This window comes from Monodon monoceros, unplaced genomic scaffold (assembly GCF_005190385.1).
Source record: "Monodon monoceros isolate NGI ecotype Baffin Bay Population unplaced genomic scaffold, NGI_Narwhal_1 Super_Scaffold_9, whole genome shotgun sequence".
NCBI lineage: Eukaryota > Metazoa > Chordata > Mammalia > Artiodactyla > Monodontidae > Monodon > Monodon monoceros.
This window is the reverse complement of record NW_021703786.1, coordinates 53,435,812-53,458,066: the sequence shown is the minus strand read 5'-3', so window position 1 is coordinate 53,458,066 and position 22,255 is coordinate 53,435,812. Positions and strand designations below refer to the sequence as shown.

Sequence of the window (22,255 nt, the reverse complement as noted above, 5' to 3'; positions counted from 1 at the left end):
TAGACCACACACAGAAGGAATTAACTCTGCGCTCAACTTCTTGAAAGAAACTGAAGGCTTTATCCCTGGATCTTGCCCTCCTCCCTTTGTTTGCAAAGTCTTCCTGATCTTTACACTCCCTGCAGATCCCTCTTCCTGACTGTCACCTCCCGGACTCTAAAAACACTCTGATTGCCAGGGTGGGTCAATGGTTAACCCTCCAGCAGCTTTATATAAGCCTGCCTAGCCACCTACCTGCTACACTGTCGGTCCTGCAGTTCCCTGGATCTGGAGGGCGACCCGGCAGCCCACGTGGATCCACACCATGGCCACCTGCTGGCAGGGCCTGTGGGCCTATCGCTTCTACCTGATTGTATTCTTCCTACCCATTTTCCTGCTGCCTCTGCCCATCCTCATCCTGACTAAGGTAAGGACGTGGGGTCCTGGGCACAGAGAAGCTCCAAGGGAGCAGGGGAGGGGCCGTGTGGCCCTGGGGTTGGGCATCCTTAGGACCAGCATCACCCATTCATCCCTCCTAGCCTGACAGCCTAGGCTGTCACCACCTGGTCCTCCTGAGGCCTGAGGAGTAAGAGGTCAATGGGAGGCTTTTGTTCGGCACCCAGTAGTAGGAGCCCAATGTGAATTGCTTAGGTGCACTTGGTATCTACCCCCTTGGGAGGCAGGAAACCTAGCGCCGTAAAGGAGGTGCAGGTGGAAGCAGGTGAGTTGACTGGGAGGGTATGAGCTGGGCTAGCTGCTTGAGAGGGAAGGAAGGGGATTAGAAGGAAGCTGGCCTCAGACAGTTTGTGCATTTAAGAGCAAAAACAGAAAGAGGAGGCGCTCACCTGTGATCCCAAGAGCTAAGTCTCCTGCGGAGGAGGGGTCGGAATTGAAGGAGGAGATCCTGTCAGTGGGCAATACAGATGCACACCTTGAATGGAGGGGCAAATGCCACTGCTTCCTGCCCACCCCCATGCAAGCAGCAGGAGTCATAACTTCAGCTCTCATTTACTGGAGCCCGCCACTGCACACCCTGTACCATGTACCCAGGAACCCTCTCTCCCATCTTATGACGCAGGTCTGCCTCCCATTTTACAGACGGGGAAAGTGAAGTTAAGTCACCCAAAATCCCAGGGCAGATCCTGTTTTCTGGAGGTCAGATAGTATACACTTTGGGGCCCCCCTTGTAAGTAAAAGAAGACAAAATCTTGAATCTAAAATTAACACGGGACTTTGGGAAGGGTAGGTCCAGGAGGCGGCCTTGAAGTCCAAGCTTCACAGGAAACCTGCCTCTGGCAAGTGGCATAGTTAGGCAGTGGCAGAGCTGGGGGTGTGGTCTGGCTACAAAGCCTGTGCTCCGGAAGGCTGAGACCTAATCCTGGCCCTGGCCTCACCCCACACCCGCCGCCCCACCCTCACTTGCTCATTGAGCCATTTGCTTCCTTTAGTCACAGACAGGGAAATCGAGGCAAGATTTCTGTTCGAGGTATCCCAGAAGGGTAAGGAACTAGGGAGGTAGTGGCACAGCTCCCGGTAGGTGACAGGGCCTGGCTGACCTATGAGATGACCCTCATCCCAGGCCAAAGCCAGTGGCATCTCTATGCTAGGGACCCATCAGATCAGTTTCCAGACAGGCTGAGCCAAGTGTGTTAATCCCGGAAGGAAGGACAGACAGGAACTGTGATGCCCATTTTACTCCCCAAGAAGGTACAGCCCAGAAAGATTTAGAAACTTGCCCTCGGTCACTCAGGAAAGCCTGAGTCAGGATGAGAAGCCAGGCCTCCTTGTGGGAGTGCGATGTGTCAGGAGCCCCTGTGTTCCCTGTGCTGTACCCCTCCCTGCCGCCTGCTTCCCACCTACAGATGTTGTCTCCCCTGTCCTGACTCAGATGAACTGTCCCAGGTTCCATCTGCGGAGGCCAGCCCCTCCACTGGGGCCCTGGCTACCAGCCCCTCGCAAGGACTTTGCTCCTGTAATTATACTCTCCTCTCCAGCATCATCAACTTTTCCCTCTTTGCCTCATCTCTCCCACCAGCATGCAAACAAGCTCTAATCCCTCTCACATGAAAAGACAAACAAACCCTCCTTCAGTCCCACAGTCCCTCCACAGATACCTCCTTTCTTTGCTCTCTCTCCCAAAAGAAGGCCTCAGAGACTGACTACACTACCCGTCTCTCCTTAGACAGACAGATCCAGTCTCCAAGACTCTACCTACCGAGAGGGCTCTTGTCAAGTTCCCATCAGCGTCCGTGTCACCAAACCCCTGTTCCATGCTCACCTCCCTCACCCCCTCGGCAGCGCTTGTCACAGCTGGTCACCTCCTCTTTGCTATGCTGTCTTCTTTGGGCTTCTCCTGGTTTTCCTTTTCCTTTGACCACTTTTCCCGGCTACTTCTCCCTATCCTCGCCTGCCAGTGATCTGTTGCCTCCTGCCTTAAAAAGCATCTCCATGCTGATGATTCCCCAATCTGAAACCCCAGCTCTAATTTCCAAACTTGTATTATCCAACTAACACTGGACACCTCCCCGCTGAACATTTCCCTGTTTTTTTTTTTGTTTTTTTTTTTTGCGGTACGCTGTTGTGGCCTCTCCCGTTGCGGAGCACAGGCTCCGGACGCGCAGGCTCAGCGGCCACGGCTCACGGGCCCAGCCGCTCCGCGGCACGTGGGATCTTCCCGGACCGGGGCACGAACCCGCGTCCCCCGCATCGGCAGGTGGACTCTCAACCACTGCGCCACCAGGGAAGCCCTGTATCCCTTTATTTTCTATTTATTTTCTGACCCCCCCCTACGTTAGAATGTAGTCTCCGTGAAGGCAGGGACTTTGTCTTTTTCCATGCAGAACCTCCAGTACCTGGCACATAGTAGGTGTTCAACAAATACTTGTCAAATGAGTGAATGTGGGCAAAGAGGGCCCCGTCGTGAATTCCTGCTGAGTCCCTGCTCTCTGCAGTGGATCCTGAGCTTACCTCCATGGCCCTGGGCCCTGAAGTGGGAAAGAGGAGGCCCAGACTAGGCTCAGGCCTGTGTCCATATAATACTTGTTGACATTTCTTCGGTATTTTTGTGTGTGCTAGTCATTGTACCAAGCACTTCAAAACACTAACCATTTATTTCTCGAAATAACCTCTGAGTTACTGTGAGGTTACGACTGTTGTCTCCATTTTACAGACATGTAAATTGAGGCCCAGAGTGATAAAGGAATTTGCCTCAAGTCCCAGCTAGAAAAAGGCAAAGTCTGAACTGGAATCTGGCCTTGGCTAAGGCTGTCTAAGGATGCAAGGTAGTCCCCTGTTGTGAGTCACCACTTGAGCCATCTACCGCCATGTCCATCCAGCCGTCAGTCAATCCTTCCACTGTCGTTCAGTCTGGGAAGTCTGTCGAGCTCTTGCTCTGTGCTGGGGGTTACCAAAAAGGAATACAGATGTTCTGTCCTCAAGATGCTTTCAATCTAGAGGACCGCATGTTCATGCCACACAGATTATAGCCAGAAGTCTGCAGGAGCTCAGAGGAAGGAGAAAATCCTTCCATCTGAGTTAAGGGAGAATCTGAGTTAGGCCTTGAAGGCTGAGCGAGATTTCAACAGTCAGAGGCATCAATAGAGGGCAGGCCAGGTGAAGGAAATGGCAGGAACAAAGGCGTGGGGATTGGAAATAGTAAGGAGTGTTTGAGGAGTTAGCAACAGAATCCTAGAAATGCCCATTGCCCACTGCGGGGTCCCAGTGATTGGGAGCCAGTGAGGCCTGAGGTCTTCTCAGTGCTTCCCCAACCCCTGCAACCAGATACCCAAGAAGCACCATCGGTGTGCCAGCAACCTTACATCTATTCATTCACTCATCCGTTCATTCATTTATTAGGGAAGAAGTATCGTGCGACAGGTACTGTTTAGGTGCAGGGGGTGGGAGGTAGGATTCAGGGGAACTTGCGATCCTTGGGGTGCGGGGGATGTGGAGGGACACACAAAAAGCATATACTGTCCATGCAGTGAAAACCATACAGCAGGCTGTGACTATGGCTTGGGGAGGGGCTGCTCTAGATGCGGTGATCAGAGACGGCCTCCTGGGGTGCTGATATTTCCCTAGGGCCTGACTGGCAAGTAAGAGCTAGCCAAGCACAGCTCTGGGCCAGGAGCCATCTAGGCAGAACACGTAGTGCAAAACCCAAGGCCAGGGGTGAGCTTGGCAAGGTGGAGGGATAACTGAGGCCGGCACGGCATGTGGACCTGAGTGAGCAGAAGATGACTGAGGTTAAGTTTAGAGAGGTAGAGAGAGGCCAGCCAATGTCAGCCCTATAACGTCCGGGGAAGGAGTGAGGATTTTATGCTGAGGGTCACGAGGGATAAATACTTACTCAGAGGTCAAAGAGCTAGTAAGTTAGAGTCGAAAATGCAAATACCTCCCAGGACCCAACAGACTCATCTGTGAAAACTATCTGCCCGTGGTGCCATGTTTGCCAGAACAGAGCTTAGCTGAAATCCAGACTGTGTTCACATTGAGAACAGAGGGCAGGATGTCCTACTCTGAATCCCTGCATTCCTAGGATATAAGAACAGTAGGTGTGTGCGTGCACGTGCGCTTTAAAATCTGTGTGACTAAAATACCCTTACTGCAAGCTATTCCTGAACCCCAAAGACAGACCAGGATTGTGGGCACGAAAACTGTGCAAGGAATTTGGACCTCGCTTCCGGGGCCTGCCTGGAAGGCCTCTATCTTCCCTGATAAACAATGCTTCCCTGAACCCTCTGCCCCTTGTCTGAATTCCGGGCCCCTGGAAAACACAACACAGAGTTTCGGGCATTGTGTAGATGCCTGACTTATTTCCATAGGCTACTTCTTCTGTTCATGAGGGCCTTGGTGTTCCCACCAATGAAACAGGAAGGCGGGGTGTGTCTGGTCAACACCCCCAGGGCAGTGAGGTGTGGTCCTTAAGTGTGGCCACGATCAGCACTGGACTGCATGAAGCCTGGTTTTCTGGCCTCGGAAGGTCCTGGGAGTAGGGGCCAGCCTCCAAAGCCAGGGAGATCCCTGGAGAAGAGAGAGAAGGTTCCCCAACTCGAACTTCACCCCCAGATGACCAAATCATGTGCACACTTCCAGCAGCTGCTAGGTGAAGGCCAAGAATGGGAAAGCCAAGGAGACTCTTCAGTACGTTTTCCTGAGCGGAATCCAGCAGCAGGGCCCAGGGCAGTTGTAGGGCTCAGATGCACGGAGGAGTGCGGGAACGCTTCTCTCATCTTCAACTCCCGCCTGCTGGTTTGTTCTTTAGGGGACGCAGGCGGGCCTGGCCCTGGCCCTGGCCCTGGCCCAAACTGTGACGTCAGGACTCTCCCCCGCACTTTTGTTCTCTCTGACACTCAGACCCATTGTTTTTCCCTTTGGCCTCTTAAAGCAAAAGATGATGCAACAAACGCATTCACGTTAAGGTGCGGAATTAAACAAAGATCACTCAAATGAGATCAGGTGAGGCTAGGAAGGGAATCAGCCTCCATCCTTGCTTTCGGCAGAGCCTCAAAGGCAGGGGGTGGGGACGCTTTAGAGTGGAAAGAGGGAAGCCTTCAGGTGTGCTCTGACTGGAGGTTGTTGGCAGGCGGGAGCTGGAGGGGGGCTAACTAGAAGTGGGGTATCCTCTCTGATTGTTAGGAGAGCACATTTGGCTTTCACTGCTTAGTCCTGAGTTGGAAGTGGAGGTAGCGAGCGAGTGGGGATCAAAAATTAAGGAAGCTGGTAGTCATTGAGCAAATCCTGCCCATTTGGGGTCAGTTGCTATGCAGGTGGTAGTTTGGCTACAGGGCTGGTTACTGCAGAGATTGTAGGACATATATTTGCGTATGGACTGGCCATTGTCGCCTTTTATGTGTAGTCTCTCAAAGGTATTCGGCATTTGCATGGGCCTATTATTCCTGGAATGAATATCACACACACACACACACACACACACACACACACACACACACTCACACACACCCAGCCCACTCTGCACCTCCTTCCCCAAGTCCTGTCTCATGGCTCCTCTCCTTGGGGTCACTATGCACCTAGACGCTCAGGAAAGGCACCTGGAGTTTTCCTCCTCCCACCCGACCCAGCAGCCATCACTCAAACCCTCTGTCTTCCATCTCCTAACATCTCTGGAGTCCGTCCTCTCTCTCCATCTCTACTGCCATGGCTTCTCTGAGTCCCTGTCATCTCCCCACTGGACATCCCAGCAGGGCCACCTGTCACCTCCCAGCTTCTGTGTCTGCCAATCCACCTGCCACAGTACCGCAGGTGTAAGCCCCCTATTTTCATCTTGAGGTGATTTATTTATTTAATTAGGTGATACATGCACATTGCACAAAGTCCAACAGCACAAAAGGGTGAAACGTTTCCTTCTGTGATGAACGTAGACAACAAACCACGATAGTAAAGAACGATATTTTTGACTTTGCCACCAGTAGGTATCAAAGATATTTTCAAATCGTATGAGAGCTGTTGCCAGTCCCTTGACATATTATGTTAACCATGACTTTGAGATTACAGTAGCCATTAGCCCATGAAGAGCTTAGTAGTTAAGAGTCACATTATATCACTATCTTACCCATTTCTTCATATTTTAATAACTGTATTTTGATATAATTGGTGTCCCTTGTAATCCTGTGCATTTTATTTAATGCATTTTAAAACATTATTCTAAGAAGGAGTTGGAAGGCTTCATCAGGCTGCTAAGGGAATCCTGGTACCAAAAAAGGGTAAGAATCCCTGAATCAGAGATTTTCCTATGTGTATACAAACACCTGTGGACACATTTTTTAAAAATACATATGGCGGCATCAGCGTAATCTTTTAATAGAAACACCAACCTGACAGTGTCACCCTCTCGGTTTACAATCCTTCAAGGGCCTCCTCCCGTTTTCACCTTTGTCTTCCAGATAAAGTTCTAGATTCCTCTCTTGGCAGGCAGGCGAGAATTACATCCCTTCCCACCACAAGAATGTATCTTGATCTTTTATGCCTCATTCCATTCCCTCTGTGCTTACTCCCTCATGCTAACACCTTTTGCCCACCCACAGAACTCCTATTCATCCCTCAGTACCCGCTCAGTGTGCCCTCTCTGGAAGCCTTCCTCAGTCTAGATGGAGGGAGGCTCAGAGAAGGAGCCCCTTCTCTGGGACTCCATTCTCTGGTCTCTCCTTTGCAATGGTGCTGGCTGCCACCCAGGGCCTCGCCTCACTCCCCAGCAGCATCCCTACTTGCCAGGCGCAGAGGGGCAGTGGGAGTAGCCCACCCCAGGGCTAACCTTCAATCACCAGGACGAATAAGATGTGACGCCTTTGAGAGTGTGGGCATTTTTGCTGCTGCCCAAGGGCCACAGGCTGCTCTGTGCCCGTAACGGGTAAAGGCCGTGATGCCCACAGGTCCCCACCCTGCCCACACCCAGTGTCCAGAGTCTACCCTGGATTCCCTGGCACTACCATCTTCATTTGTATGTCATGTATCCACCCTGGTTCCCCAGCAGCCCGGGAGCAGATTTCTGCGCCAAGGCCAACCCAGCGATCAGCTCACTGCCATCTACACTCCTCTACAGCTTAGACCTTCTCAGTCACACCCCTCATCCTCATAATAACCCAGCAAGGAGTGTGTTTCTCTTATTCCCATTTGTAGAAAAGGACCCTGCATAAAAGACAGTAATGTGTGTATAGTTAGAAATGCTCAATATTTCTTATCAAAAAAAAAAAAAAAAAACCCAAGCTGAGAGAGGTTAAATACCTTGCCCAAGGACATGCGGCAATAAAGCTGGGCCTGGGCGCTCAGGTTTCCTGACCTCTGACCTTTGTTTCCTATCACAAAAGAAGCAAGTTGCCAGCCTTGGGGTTTGGAAGCCGTCTGAGGCTTTATCTCTTCTCTTCACTGTTGGCTTTGCCAGGCAGCCCGCCATGACTACAGACCAGCCCACACAGGGCACTCAGACTCCCCGAAGGCTGGGGCCAGGTCTGATTCATGTCTGTACCCCAGTGTCTGACATTCATTCACTCATTTATCCAGTGTCAGCTCCGTAGAGGTGCCAGGCACCCTGCTAGTGTGAGCAGAAACAGACCCAGACCCTGCTCCCTGGAGAGTAAGGTCTGGCGACAAAGGTTGATATTCATCATGAGAAATTTGTGCAAGCAAATGTTTAACTACAGACCGTGATGAGTGCTATGCAGAAGAGGTACAGGGGCACAGGCTGTGAAAAATGGGGAACATACCCCTGAAACCCACGGAGGCGTCCCTGAAAAAGGAATATTTGAGTTAAGATCTCAAGAAGGAGTAGACATCAGGTGAGCAAAGTGGGGAGGGAAGACAAGAGAGGAGATTAGGTACAAATGCCCTGTGGCTACAGGGAAGATGGAGCATTTGAGAAACTGGAAGAGGGCCGCTGTGGCTGGACCAGAGAGAGCAAGGAGGAGAGGAACAGACCAGCCCCCAAATTTTCCTAAGAGCAGTGGGAAAGCCTGCAGGGATTTGAGCTGCTTTTAGGGGTGTGTGTGTGTGTGTGTGTGTGTATGTGTGTGTGTGTGTGTGTGTTGGGGGACAGGGTGTGGATTAAACAGGTTTGTGCCTCAAGATCACTCTGGCTACAGCAAGAAGAAGAGATTTCAGGGGCAAAAGAGGAAGCTAGAGGTGAATAAGGAAGCTCTTGCAGAAATCTTGGTAACAGATGCAGGGGCTTGGACCAGGCTATTGGCCCAGAGCTGGAGAGAAGTAAAGGGGAGCATTGGAGGTGTTGAACCAGCAGGACTGGAGACCTGGAGCAGAGAGGTTATTTGTCCAGTGAAAGCCTGATGAGCAGGCAGGAGGCCCAGTGCCTGCCCCTCAGTGGCAGGGACAGCCTGGGGAGAGAGAGGAATGGGGATCTGACCACGGTAGTTTCCTGGCACAGCAGTGCCAGGGGCCCAAGTGGGAAGGAAGGATTTATAGACCCAGGCCAGCACCAGCAAAAGAGGGAGGGGCTAGAGACAGGGAGGTGAAAGAAAGTTGACCCCTGTCCTCCAGAGCCCAGGCTGAGAAAGGAGTACATTCTACAGCCAAGGAACAGCTGGGGAACAACTAGCCTGCTGGACCGCGGAAGGAGGACGTACTGACAGAGGTAGAAAGAAGAGCATTAGCCGCCAAGAGAAAATTCTTCCCTGCTGGTATCTGAGCTCTAGGAGGGGCTGCCTCAGACAGGGTGCAGGCTGTGCCCTCTGCCGATGGCATATGGAGTCGTGCAATGTAGCATGACTGGGGCGTAAGCCAGCTGGGGCCCATGCCATAGGCCACCAGCTGAGCTTGGCCAGCCCAAGATGCGTTGAGCTGGGCAACAAGGCAGAGGGTATAAGGCGGCCCTGGAGCCCAGGTCTGATTCCCGACTTCCCACTTCTAACACTGGGGATACAGATCGTGGAATCAGACACATTGCGGGGCCAAGGAGAAAGGATCCCCCAGGTTCTGTTCCCGTTTCTGAGCCATGAATGCCACTGGCTGTCTGGTGAAGACTGTGGGCCCTTCTCAGAATATTGCTTTGAAATGCACGAAATAAAATGTATAGGATGACAAAGGAAACCAACCATTTTGAAATACAGTTATAAAACTATGAAAAAATTAATTGCAATTCAGAAATACAGATGCTTCCTTATTAAAGCATTAAATAAGATCTAGTGCTGGTATAATAGTTACCATAATTTCAAAAGAGTGATGAATGTAAACAATATTTTGGGATATATTTTGAGTCCATTGCAACCACCAATCTGTGCAGGTACCTAACAGCTGACAGCCACAATCAAGTATCTGTGACAAAATCGCCCATAGCAACGTTAACAGCTATGTGGTGTTGGGAGTTCCCTGGTGGTCCTGTGATTAGGACTTGGCGCGCTTTGTGGGCCCGGGTTCGATTCCTGCTCGGGGAACTAAGATCCCTCAAGCTGCACGGCGAGGCATCCCCTCCTACCCCGCCCACCCCCACAAAACAGCAGCTCTATGGTTTTGTTGCCTCTGTTCATAACCTTAGTTAGATGTTAGCTAAAAGATGAAATTGTTTTCCCATCCAACTTCGTGAATCCTTGGCATTCCACGCCCCATTTAAGAGCCCCATGAACCAAGAAAAGCAGGTCAGCGAGTTACGGACCAACTAACTCTACAGTTGGACCGACTACCCAGGAGGGTGGGATGGGGACACGGGGCCAGAGCCACCAGGGCCAGAGTAAGCTTCTGAATGGAACTTTGAAAGTGGTTTTGGTTTTGATCCAGAGACAGACGGACAGACACGGAGAGGGACACCGGGAAGTTGTAAAGGAGTAGAGGAGCCATAGATTCAACACACTGATGCTCACAGCTCTCTTTGGAGGGTGCAGATGGGGACCCAGAAGTGAAGGAACTTGCCCAGAGCCAGGCAACAGGAAGTGGCATGCCCCAGCGAAGACAGTTCCATTTGGATCCAGAGCCCTAACTCAGTCCCGTACACCCTGCTGGTCACAGCGCACCTGAGGCTGGGGGACACCCTCCAGTAGCAAGGGAGAAAGCTCAGGGGAGAAGCAAAAAGCTGGGGCTCAAGAACCAGATGGCCTGGATTCTTCACTGATTTGTGTGACTTTGAGACATTTACTTAATTTATTTGCACCTTTGTTTCTTCATCCGTGAAATGGGAACAATAGTCATTACCTCACAGAGCAGCTAAATGTCATTAAAAACCACCTGAAGTGCATAGCGCACCATGCCTGGCATGGAGTAGTCCTTGACGATGCTTCTGCTGTCGTTATCAGCAGAGCTTTCTTCTTGAATCAGCAAAGGCATCCGGCCCAGCCCCCACCCCTTGTCTCTGGCCAGAGAATTCTGGGGGGTGAGGGCATGGGGGGCACACCAGGGTTCAGAGGGCTGGCTTGCCCTTAGCCCCACGGGAAGATGGGTAACAGGCTGTGCACACTGCAGGTGAGAAAATGGTTGAAGGAACAGCAGCTTCAGCAGAATCTACTGCCTGCTGGGGGAGGAGGAGGGGTGGGTCTCTGCTCAAGGATCAAGGTGGCCCCACCCTTTGTGCCAATGAGTTCATGTCCAGGGTGAGAAAGTGGTGGAAGTTTCATGGAAAGAAAGTGAGCCTGGCATCAGATGGACTTGGCTGGGCAGGCTGGGTGCCACCCCACCCCCCAGGATGCCACTGATGTAGACTAGTCGGGGAGTGCTCTTAGAATTATGCAATCCTGCACACCTTGCCTGGGTTCCAACCTGGCTCTGCCACTCCCTAGTTCTGTGACCTTGAGCAAGCCACATACCTTCTGGAGGTCATCTATAACATAAGACCACCACACACATCCACGGCTGTAACTACAAACATGAAAACACCCAGCTCCTAAGAGTTCCTCAGTAAACAGCAGCTTCCTCTCCCCAAGACCTTCCTTCAAGCTTCAGGGTACTAAAGGCGTGAGGTACAAGGGGTGAGCCCAGCCTATACCAGGTGGAGAAAGCAAGAGGGGCAGGGCAGTTGAGACAGGTAAGAGAGGAGCCCCCAGCCCATAGTCCCAGCAGGCAGCCTCTTCCTTTGGCAAACAGTGGGCAGGTGTCCCAAGGAGGGTTGGATGCCAGGCACCCCCTTCCCTGGAGGCTTCCTTCTGGCTAATGATTCCCCCATCCTCCCTCCCCAGGCCTGTGGAGAGGCTCTGTCAAGGAGGGTGGGCCCCTGACATCTGGGGTTGTCTGACTTCATTCCTGCTCCAGGTCCCCTCCCAGACCTGAGGTCAGGCCTTTCTAGCTTTGGGAGCCTCATGAGGGAAAGGGGGGTCTCTGGTACCCCAAGACTCACAAGACTACGACTCAGGGTTTACTCCACAATTCCCCGCACAAGGTGGGGATAGGGGAGTTATGTGAAACAGTGGTCATGCCAGGATTACTAGGAAGGAGACCCCACTATTCCTAAAACTTTTCAGTGGTTTATTCATTCAGAAAAGATTTGCTCTGAAGCCTCCTGGGTCCTGAGCTCCAAGGATCCAGATACAAAACTGACTCTGTCTTCATGGAACTCAGCTCCTAGCAGAAGAAACAAATACTACTTAAATCGTCATACAAATAAATATACTCTTACAGGCTCTTGATGAAGCAGGGAAGGCCAGGGTGCCAGGCAGGGATCCGCATTTCCCAGGCCCCAGTTTCATCTAGATGAGCCCCCATCTCATGTAAGCATCCTCACCTGAGCCCCCTGCCGTCCCCAGGGGGACTGGATTATAATCCAGTGGCTGGATTATAATGTCTAGGCTCCCCAAGGTTAAAGACAAGGTGGTGAGTGTTTTGCTTTGTTTTCTATTTCTATTTTTAAATGGGACCTTGGGCTCAGGAATCAAGGACTGTGAGTTTCACAGGCTCTCCCCACACTGTTACAAATGGCCTGTTTTCTCTGGGGACAGGAGGTGACATGACTCTGGGACACAGGCCTGCCCCCTCCAACAGCTTTGCTGTTCCCCTCCCGCCTGCAGGAAGCCTACTGTGCCTACACCATCATCCTCATGGCGTTCCTCTGGTGCACCGAGGCTCTGCCCCTGGCTATCACCGCCTTCCTCCCCACCGTCATGTTCCCCATGATGGGCATAATGGGTGCCTCCGTGGTAAGCCTCCCCACCCACAGGAGGACGTGCTCCCAGGGATGGAGGGGGGTCTGCCCTAGGACGCTGATGACGGAGGAAGCTTCACCACAGAACAGGGCACATGGAAGAGGGGTCCCTGCCTCTGCTTGGCAGGTTGGGGAGCACTGAGGGAGGAGTCAACTAGAAGACAGGGGGGAAGGCATTCTAGAAATGCCAGGTACATGGTTAGTGTCAAGAGTTAATTCAAAGTGGGAGCAACTAGGCCTAGATGAGGGAAGGAAAAGGGGGCCTTGATAGCCAGCTAGAGAGTTTGTATCCTTCTAGTTCAGTGGCTCTGAAACTTGAGCAGATGCATCAGGATCACCTGCAGAACTATTTAAACACATTGCTGGCTCTACCCCAGAGTTTCTGACTCAGGAGATCTGGAGCAGGGTCTAAGCATTTCATTTCTAGCAAGTTCCAGGTTGTTGACGATGCTGGCCCAGGGACCACACTGAGAACTGCTGCGTTAGTTTCTAGAAAGAACATTAAATGCTTTATCTCCTAGTCAATGGCTTGCAACAGGAGTGGATTCAGGTTAGATGATGTCTCAGTCATTCCTGAGGGGAGAAAGAATGACTTTGGCAGGAAGACAGGAAACTGGTTAATATTAAATGGCAGATGATCCAAAGACCGTTTCCACTTGGGTCCAAGAGCCCAGGGGACCAACCTCCGTTTGCGGGAATATCAGTGTCGGCACCCTGTACGCCCAGAGGCACGGGGGGACCCCTTCCTCCTTCTCAACTGTCCCCGCCTGCCAGGTCAGCACTGAGTACCTTAAGGACAGCAACATGCTATTCATCGGGGGGATGCTAGTGGCCCTGGCCGTGGAACACTGGAATCTGCACAAGCGCATCGCCCTCCGCGTGCTTCTCACCATCGGGGTGCGGCCCTCCCTGTGAGTTCCCACAGACCAAGTCTGGAGGACCTGGGGTGGTGGTGTGCCCTTGAAGGGATGCTGGAACACCAGTGTGTCTGTCTGTCCGTCGCTAGGCTGATCCTGGGTTTCATGGTGGTCACGGCCTTCCTGTCCATGTGGATCAGCAACACAGCCACCACTGCCATGATGGTGCCCATTGCCCATGCCGTTCTGGATCAGCTGCACGAGACGCCCACGGGCACGGATGCTGAGGAGGGCAGGAACAACCCCGCCTTTGAGCTCCAGGAACCGAGTCCCCAGAAGGAAGAGACGAAGCTTGATGAGAAAGGTGACGCCAGGCCCTGCCCCGAACCCTCAGTCCTTGAGGAGGGTCTGAGGCGATGCCCATGATAGGAGTAGTCATCCTGGCACGTTTAGGGAGAGAAGAGGGAAGCAAGAAGTTCGGTGACCAACGTGTCCTTGGTTTGCCTGGGATTTTCCTGGTTTTGAAATGAAAAGTCCCACAGGCAGGGAATTCCCTCAGTCCTGGGCAAACCAAGATGCTAGGTCACCCTGGCAAGCTGAGAGCGGAAGCCTGGGTGGGCTGTCAGGGGTCCAGGCTCCACTCTTCCTGTGTGGTTTGGACAGTCTTCTTCCCTTCTCTGTGCCTCAGTTTCCCTCTCTCAGAAGAGGGGTTGGGCCAGGTGGTGTCTGGGGGGATCACTCCGGCCTGAGACTCCAGGGAGTGCTGGCCCTTGCAGACCTGGAAGCAGCCTCTGCCCTCCCCCCAGCCTGGGTCTAGGCTGCTGAATGACAAGGTGCCCCAGAGGCCCTGGAGCTCCCACCATGCTCCCCAGAACTGGCCCTGCACCCATCCCCAACCTGAGCTCTCCCTTGTTCCCAGACAACAAGCAGGATGGCCCTGCCCACCCTGTTCCTTCGGAGTCCAGGGCACAGCGGAACGAGGAGCAGCTCCGCTTCACCCAGGGCATGAGCCTGTGTGTGTGCTACTCGGCCAGCATCGGGGGCATCGCCACCCTGACTGGCACCACAACAAACCTGGTACTGCAAGGCCAGGTCAACTCGTGAGTGACTGAGTGGGAGGGGGTCTGCATTCTGACTGGGGGGCAAGTGGAGCAGGCTGGTCACCGGGCAACGTCACACAGCAGCCTGAATCCCTCTTCAGGATCTTTCCCCAAAATGGCAACGTGGTGAACTTCGCCTCCTGGTTTTTCTTTGCCTTCCCCACCATGGTCATCTTGCTGCTGCTTTCCTGGGTGTGGCTGCAGTTCCTCTTCTTAGGCTTCAAGTAAGTGGTGGAGTGGGTAAGAGCTGCCCAGGTGCCTGCCCTTACCCTCTAGGAGCTTCCAGTTGGGTACCCAGGTAGCCCTGCGGAAAAGGGCATAATCACCATCCCGGTGAGAAGGCCTCTCCCTCCCAAGGCCCTTCTGTGCACTTGGCCCTCTCCCCATTTGAGGGAATTACTGTTTGGAGAGTATTAGCCCATCTATCAGATGAGCAAACTGAGGTTCAAGACATGGTACACAACGAGATGTGTCAGTGCTGGGATTGAAAACCAGATCTCCTGATGCCCAGGCCAGGTCCCATTCCATAACAATCCCCAATCCTTTGGCAGGTGCTTAAGAAGCACACGCTGTGAGCATCGTCAGTTACAAAAGTCCTTGTTGTGCTCCTACTGTGTGCCTGGCCCTCTGCTAGGCACTGAGAACACTAGAAGCATTAGACAGTCCCTGTCCTTGGAGCTCACCATCTAACGGGTGATGATAAGGTAGGAGCAGTGACAGAGGAAAGCCCAGGTGCTGTGGGAGGACAGCCCAGGACGGTGAAGATTCTAGAAGTCCCCTGGCAGAGATGATGCCTGAGCTGAATCTTGTAGAGTTAGAAGTCAGCCAGGTAGAGAACGAGGTAAAGTCATTCCAGCAGCAGGAAGAGCTTGTGTACAAAGGTACAGAGGCGAGAAAGAGCTTGCTGGGTTTGGGGGAACTCTAGTTCTGTGTGACTGAAACACAAACAGGATCAGCGTATGAAGCTGGAGAAGTAGGCAGGGGAAGATTATGGGGAATCTCATGTGCCACATAAAGAGTATGGACCTTGCTCTTGAGGCCAAGAGTAGTAAAGAGGTTCTATTCCCACTTCCAGCCCTTGATTACTAGTAGTCACTAGAGCTCTGAGTTGAAAATCATGTGAGACCCTGCTGGAGCTCAGCTGGAATCAAGTCTGGGATTGATTAGTGATGTCTGCTATGGTACAGGCTAAGAGTGGTGGTATGACTGTTATTGTGGGTATAAGTTGTTATTTGTCCATCCTGCCCAGGCAGTGGGGAGCCATTGAGAGTTTTTAAGCATTGTTGCTGTAACATTGCTTGGGCAGGTGCAAGGAGGCTGGATTGAGGTTGGGGATGGTACAAAGCAAAGTGTTAGTCAAAGAGACCAGCACAGTGCTAAGCAACATCAAGGATTCAAAGATGTGTGAAGCATGGTTTTTCCCTTGAGGAACTCACAAGCCCAGCAGGGGAGTTGAGATTTGCCCAAGTGAAAAGTTAAAAGTCAAAGTGAGTTAAGCACATGGAAGTGGGCTGCAGACTCCTGTTCCTCAGAGGACAGTGTGGGTGGGGCCCAGGCTGGCAGAGGACGCCCAGAAGCAGTAAGAGAGGGAACGGAGGATATCCTGAAAGGCTATTGGAGGCGGGGAGTGATGAGTCAGGGCCAGAAGGAGGCCTGGGGTCTAGGCCTCTAGGGCCTCCTCACTCTGGACAAGGGAGGGCTCAGCACAAGAGAATTCCTGGAAGGACAGAGGGGTCAATGGGGCACATGGAGCAGGGACAAGCACAGGGAAACCCAATCCCCATCCTCAGCCTCCCCTCTGCTAAATAAGAGCCATGACACCCCAGAGTCTTCTGCTCTTCTTCCAGAACCTTGGGAACATTTACAACTCATGGGAGTTCCCTGGCAGTCCGGTGGTTGGGACTCAGCACTTTCACTGCTGTAGCCCTTGGTTCACTCCCTGGCCTGGGAACTAAGATCCCTCAAGCCGCGTGGCACTGGCCAAAACAACAACAACGACAAAACCACAGGCACTCACAGCCCCTTGCTCCCCTGCCTGGTGTGGTGCCCTTACGAGCTGTCCCCACCCCTACCTGCAGCTTCCGGAAGAGCTGTGGCTTGGGGGACCAGATGAGGAAACAAGAGCGAGCAGCCTTCGAAGTCATCCGGAGAGAGCACAAGCGGCTGGGCCCCATGACCTTTGCAGAAAAGGCTGTCACCATCCTCTTTGTCTTATTGGTGGTGCTCTGGTTCACTCGGGAGCCAGGCTTTTTCACCGGCTGGGGTAACCTGGCTTTTTCCGATGAGAATGGGAATAGGTGAGCACTGCGGGGAGGAGAAATACTTCCAAGAGGAGGAAAGGGAGCAGGGCCCCCAACGCAGAACAGGAGGTAACGCTGGGTTGAGGTGGGGGGAACTTGCCAGGAGGGGTTGGCACATCTGTGGGAGGGGCTCCTCTCCAGCCCCCCTCCATCCTGTGACCCTGAGCAGCCCTAAGCCGCTAAGCCTGCCCTCCCTGCCCCGCCCGCAGCATGCCATCCGATGGGACAGTAGCCATCTTAATCGGTGTAATTTTGTTCATCGTGCCCTCCAAGATCCCAGGGCTGACTCAGGAACCAGGTAAGCACCTGATCTGGGGCAGAGAAGGGCCTCTGGGCAGACCCCGCCTTCTGGCATGTGACGTCCCTTCGACCACACTCGGCAGGAGTAGACCAAGCCCAGAGAAGCTGGGGTGATTTGCCAAGGGCACAGGGACTCAGGGACAAAGTCGTGATGTTGCAGAACTGAGGGTCCCTCTCTTCCATGCATTAAGCTCTGATAGGGACCCACCCGTACAGAGGGGGGAAGGGAAGGGGAGGAAAGCCTGTTGGCTCTTGGTGACCCATCCTCTTCTGCTTGGGGAGTAGGAAAACCAGGGAAGCTGAAGGCCCCTCCTGCCCTCCTCAACTGGACAATAGTTAAAGAGAAGATGCCTTGGAATATCGTGCTCCTTCTGGGCGGTGGCTTTGCCCTGGCCAAGGGCAGTGAGGTGACAGACCCCACCCCCTCCCCAACCCACTTGAGGGAGACCCTGTGACGGGGACAGAGGGGCCCTGCTTCTCTCCCACACAGGGGAGCCCTGACCCCCCACTTAGGAGCCCCCTGGTGGGCAGAGCCTTTGCAGCAGCTGGAGAAACAGGTTAGAGCCCTAAGAGAGGGGGAGGAAACACAAGCCATAGGGACCTCTCCCTAGTGGGGGCTTCTCTGGTGAGCAGGGACTGTACTCGGTGATCACCCAGTCCATCCCCTCACCGCCTGCCAGACAGAGAATGCCAAAGCTTTAGCACCAGGGAGTAGTTGGCTGGCATTGGGTTGACGCAGTTTGCTGGCTGAGGCCACCAGGGGGCACCATGATCATACCCAGCCAGGCTCTGGGGACCGGGTCGTCATTCCCCATAGCCTCCATCCAAGACAGAAATCCCTGAACCTGCACCCCCAGGCCTCGGTGTTCTGGCTAAGCTCATTCACTGCACGGACAGGAGCTATCCTGGGTCAGGGATTGGTTAGTTCCTCCATCAAGCGCTCACTGACTGTGCCAAGCGCTGTGCTGGGTGCTAAGTGGGCAACATTGTATATACTAAAGTCCCAGCTCCCTGGGGCTCACAGTCTGGCATTATAGGTGTGGGCAAGGCAAGACCTTGGAGCTCTTCTGACCCTGTGAACTGTCCCCGTCCCCCTGTTGGCCTCTTCCCAGCCTCTACCAGGGCCCTTCCCCTTCTCCCTCCTTGCTGGGAGCAAGGTCGCCCCCTGTCCCAACCTGCTAGGCTGGATGGGGCAGGCAGAGGGCTAAGGTTGGCCAGGAACCTCCTGAAGAGAGGTCAGGAGAGCAGGAGTAAACGGTGTCAAAAGTCTTTACTCTCCCCAAGCCCCAGGTTTCCCAAGAAAGCCCCTTCGCTTCCCATCTGACCCTTCTGCCCACACCCAACTGTCCTTCAAGAGCAGTAGAGGGGGCCCCCAGGTTTCAGCTGGGTCTCATCTTCCTTCTCCCAAGCTGCCCTTGTCTCTGAAGATTCTAGAGAGACGCAGGCAAGAGCAGGACCCTCCCAGAGCCTCAGCAGGGGACTCTGGGGCCCCAGGCAGCCCAGCCTCCCACACACCACCCTCCTCTGCCTACAGGAATCGGGCCTGTCGAAGTGGCTGGGGGACAAGCTGACCCCGCTGGAGAGTGTGCCGCCTCCCGCCATTGCCTTAATCCTCTGCCTCCTGATCGCCACCTTCACTGAGTGCACCAGCAACGTGGCCACCACCACAATCTTCCTGCCCATCTTGGCTTCCATGGTGAGCTGGCCCTGCAGACACACCTCCTCCAGGCAGCCCTTCTGCCCACACTGCCTGCAGAGGTCAAGGGGCCCTTTCCAGGTCACCAGGTACCTTCTGGCAGAAGTGGTGGGTTCATGGCCAGAGTGTATATTGGGGTGGGGATGGGGGTTGTCCCTCAGAGAGGGGAGCAGGAGAATGGGGGCCACGCCTTCCCCTCTGGGATGGAGACTGCGATCAGCTCTGCCCCACTGTCTCCCCCTCCAGTCTCAGGCCATCTGCATCCACCCTCTCTACGTCATGCTCCCCTGCACGCTTTCCAGCTCCCTGGCCTTCATGTTGCCTGTGGCCACCCCGCCCAATGCCATCGCCTTCTCATTCGGAGGCCTCAAAGTGAAAGACATGGTGAGTGGCAGGGGTCTCCAATGCCTCAGCACTCCCCGCTCTGTCTTTCCATCTTGGTGGACCACAAAGTAGCTTAAAGCCGCTGAGATTCTCAGAGTTTAGAGTGGACGCTGTTGGGGTGGGTGGCAGCAGGGGAGGCTGGAACGTGACCCCCAGTTGGAGTATCTTCAGGCCCTGCCAGCCCTAGGCCACTGAGAGGGAGAGGAGGGGTGAGGAACTTAGGGAAGGCACCAAGATGCCAGGCACCCGGACCCAGGGATATGGACTCAGAGAGAATGACTGAGGGCTCTAGAAGCTCCCCTTTCCCCTGTGAGCACTGGGATTAAAGCCGGTGGTAGGGGCACCACCTGGTGCTGCAGGTTAGACCCAAGGGAGGACTTCCCAGGGAGAGGTTTGCTAGTGAGAGAGCTCCTGAGCACCTATGAACACCTAAGGGATGGGTACTGGCCCAGCTCAACACCCACTCATTCAGACTGGCTCTCCTCACCCCAGGCCCGAGCAGGATTCATGCTCAACATCATCGGGGTCCTGGTCATCACGCTGGCCATCAACACCTGGAGCATCCCCATGTTCGACCTGCACAGATTCCCCTCCTGGGCCCAGTCCAACACCACAGGCTTCTGTGGGGTCAGCCAGGCAAACGTCACAACACCCAGCCCCTAGAGCACGGTATAATCTGGCCCAAGCCAGGAAGACCCACCTCGTTCCTATTCCTCTGAGCTGGGAGGGGAAACCCAGGCTCCAAGGCAAACATTGAGAGAAAGGCACATGTATACCTAACCTCATGTGTGTCTTCGAGGGAGATGTATGTGAGCTCAGTCCTACGCGTCTGAGGAAAGTGTGTGTACGTGTGTGTGTGTGTACGTGTGTGTGTGCTGATCCTAGGTGATGTGTGCTTGACAACGTACACTTGCGAGGTCACAGACGCGACAGCGCGCTCTGCCTGGCACTCCAGGTCTTTGTCTCCCCAGCTCGGTGGGTGACCAGACCCTTTTGTCCTCTATTTATTGAAACTCAGGGTTGGAGCTGCCTGGGCAGCAAAGCCTACCAGCAGTTGCCATGGCTACAGTCTCTGGGACCGGCCCAACATACTGAGTTCCCCCCAGCCTCTCAGGTCTGGGGGGAGGTTCAAATATCAGCCCCATTAAAGTCTTTCAGTAGAATCTGTGGTGGTTTTTCACGGCACTTTCCAGGGCTTCTCCCCAACATGGTTCAGACCCCAGGTTGGGAAATACGCTGGGAGGGGACCTGGCATCTGTCCTGTATGGCGGCCCCCTTGGCACCCCTCCCACCCAAGGGAGAAGGTAATGGCCAGGGAGCTCTGCCAAGGCCTGTCGGAGTGGACGCAGCCACCCAGGAAAGCAGCACTGACACCACCCGGCCCGGCTAATTGGGAGCTTCCACTCCCTGCATGTCTTTGAGAAAACCAGCCTCCCTGTTCCCAGAGCCCTCCCTGGGCATTTACGTAAAACCCTCTGCCCCTGCCAACTCCTCACAGACCCCTCCACAGCATGGAAAAACCAGTCCCACCAGACCAGGGGAGGCAGGCTGACCCATGCTAGATGCCCAGAAAGAGGGACCCTCACCCCAAATGGCAACCTGCGGCAAGAAGGATACAGGTGAGACTCACAGGAACAGATTCAAAACTATGGCCTTCAGAGTCCAGGACCAGACTGCACTCTGGATCATTCTGCCTCCCAACCTCCCCTCCCCCACTCCTCTGCCTCTCCTCCTTCATGAATTCCAGAGTTTTCATTTATCTGGCAAGGCAGGGTGGGGGTGGGGAAGGATGTCACCACATCCATCATCCATCCTGGGAGCTCAACATCCCTTCCTGGCTGGAAGTTCATCTAGATGGAGGTTTCCAGGAGTTCCCTTCTGCTGCAGTGGGAGAATAAAAAGAGATCTTTACCATCACTCATGCCCAGTACAACAGGGAAATGAGTTGTGAAGAAAGAAAACCAGAAAGGATTTAATTCTGGATTTCCCCTCTGGGCTGGGCCTGCACTCAGTACTCCCAGAGCTGGGGGTTTGAGGGTTGGGGGAGGGGGCTGCTGCATGGGGGAGAACATGGCTGTCCCCAGGGCACAGGAGATCCTGACAGGACATGCCAGACATCCAGCAGAATGAGAAGTGTCAGGAGAGGGGCCCTGCCCCCATCCCAGACCCCCAGGCTGGCATTCTTCACTCATGAAGCACAGTCATAAATCACGGCTCCCACCCAGACCCACACTCGGACCCTCCCAAGGCCCCAGGCGACAGCCCCCTCCACTGGGAGTGGGCCAGGCCCAGAGTGGTGGGACTCCACCAGTGGCTTACCCGCAGTGGGTTCCTAAGGAGTAGTCCCAGCCCCATCTGCAAGGAGGACCCTCTGCTGCTACTTTCTTCGGGACCCTGGTTTGGCACCCACAGTCCAGCCCTGGCTGGGGAAGAGATAGGTGTGCTTCCTAGGGGACACATGGGCCTTCACTGTCCTCAGCTCCCCTTTGGACCTCTCCACTTCCCCGTCAGTCTGGCTCAGAGAGGGCCAGATGTGGACTGAGACCACACAGCAGCCCCAGGGGATGACTGGGCTGGCCCTGCCTTCCTTCTCAGGCGAGGAGGTGGATGAAAACTGGCCTAAGGGTGGAGGGGTCTGCTATGGTGGGTGCCCTGGCAGGGCTCAGGACAGGCTTCCCCCAGGTGCTTAGAATCCATCCTCCTCAGCAGGCGGGAGGGCATACGGGAGGCAGGCGGCACCTGTTGTCCTAATCACTGTCATTAGCTGGGCAATAAAGAAGCACGGACTGGGCCTTTGAAGAAAGGGCCGTCAACCCAGGTCAGGTGTGTGCAGGCGGCCTAGCAGCTCAGCCCCTCCTGGACACACACACTCTGGGCTGCAGGTGGATGGGGCTCTGCGGGGATGGGGGTCTATGCCCTCCCTGCCTGGCCACTCACACCCCTTCCCGCCATGGCTTCCAGGAAGGTAGCAAGGGGTTTTGAGTGTCTCCTACGAGCTGAACTTGCACAGTGCTGGGACTCAAAAACTTCTATGGTAGTGAGCTCCCCGTTGC

The 22,255-nt window shown here is 54.1% G+C and overlaps 1 protein-coding gene across 1 annotated transcript; it reads left to right on the top strand.

Annotated features, from left to right (window-relative positions):
• Nucleotides 1–304: 304 nt before the first annotated feature.
• Nucleotides 305–20,338, top strand: SLC13A2 (solute carrier family 13 member 2). The gene is made up of 12 exons (XM_029212241.1): nucleotides 305–406; nucleotides 12,432–12,560; nucleotides 13,340–13,476; nucleotides 13,572–13,786; nucleotides 14,342–14,522; nucleotides 14,624–14,746; nucleotides 16,601–16,819; nucleotides 17,032–17,120; nucleotides 17,408–17,529; nucleotides 18,657–18,818; nucleotides 19,065–19,202; nucleotides 19,695–20,338. Exons 1-12 carry the CDS (start codon nucleotides 305–307, stop codon nucleotides 19,863–19,865), a joined length of 1,788 nt encoding a protein of 595 aa, XP_029068074.1. The 3' UTR covers nucleotides 19,866–20,338.
• Nucleotides 20,339–22,255: the final 1,917 nt, after the last annotated feature.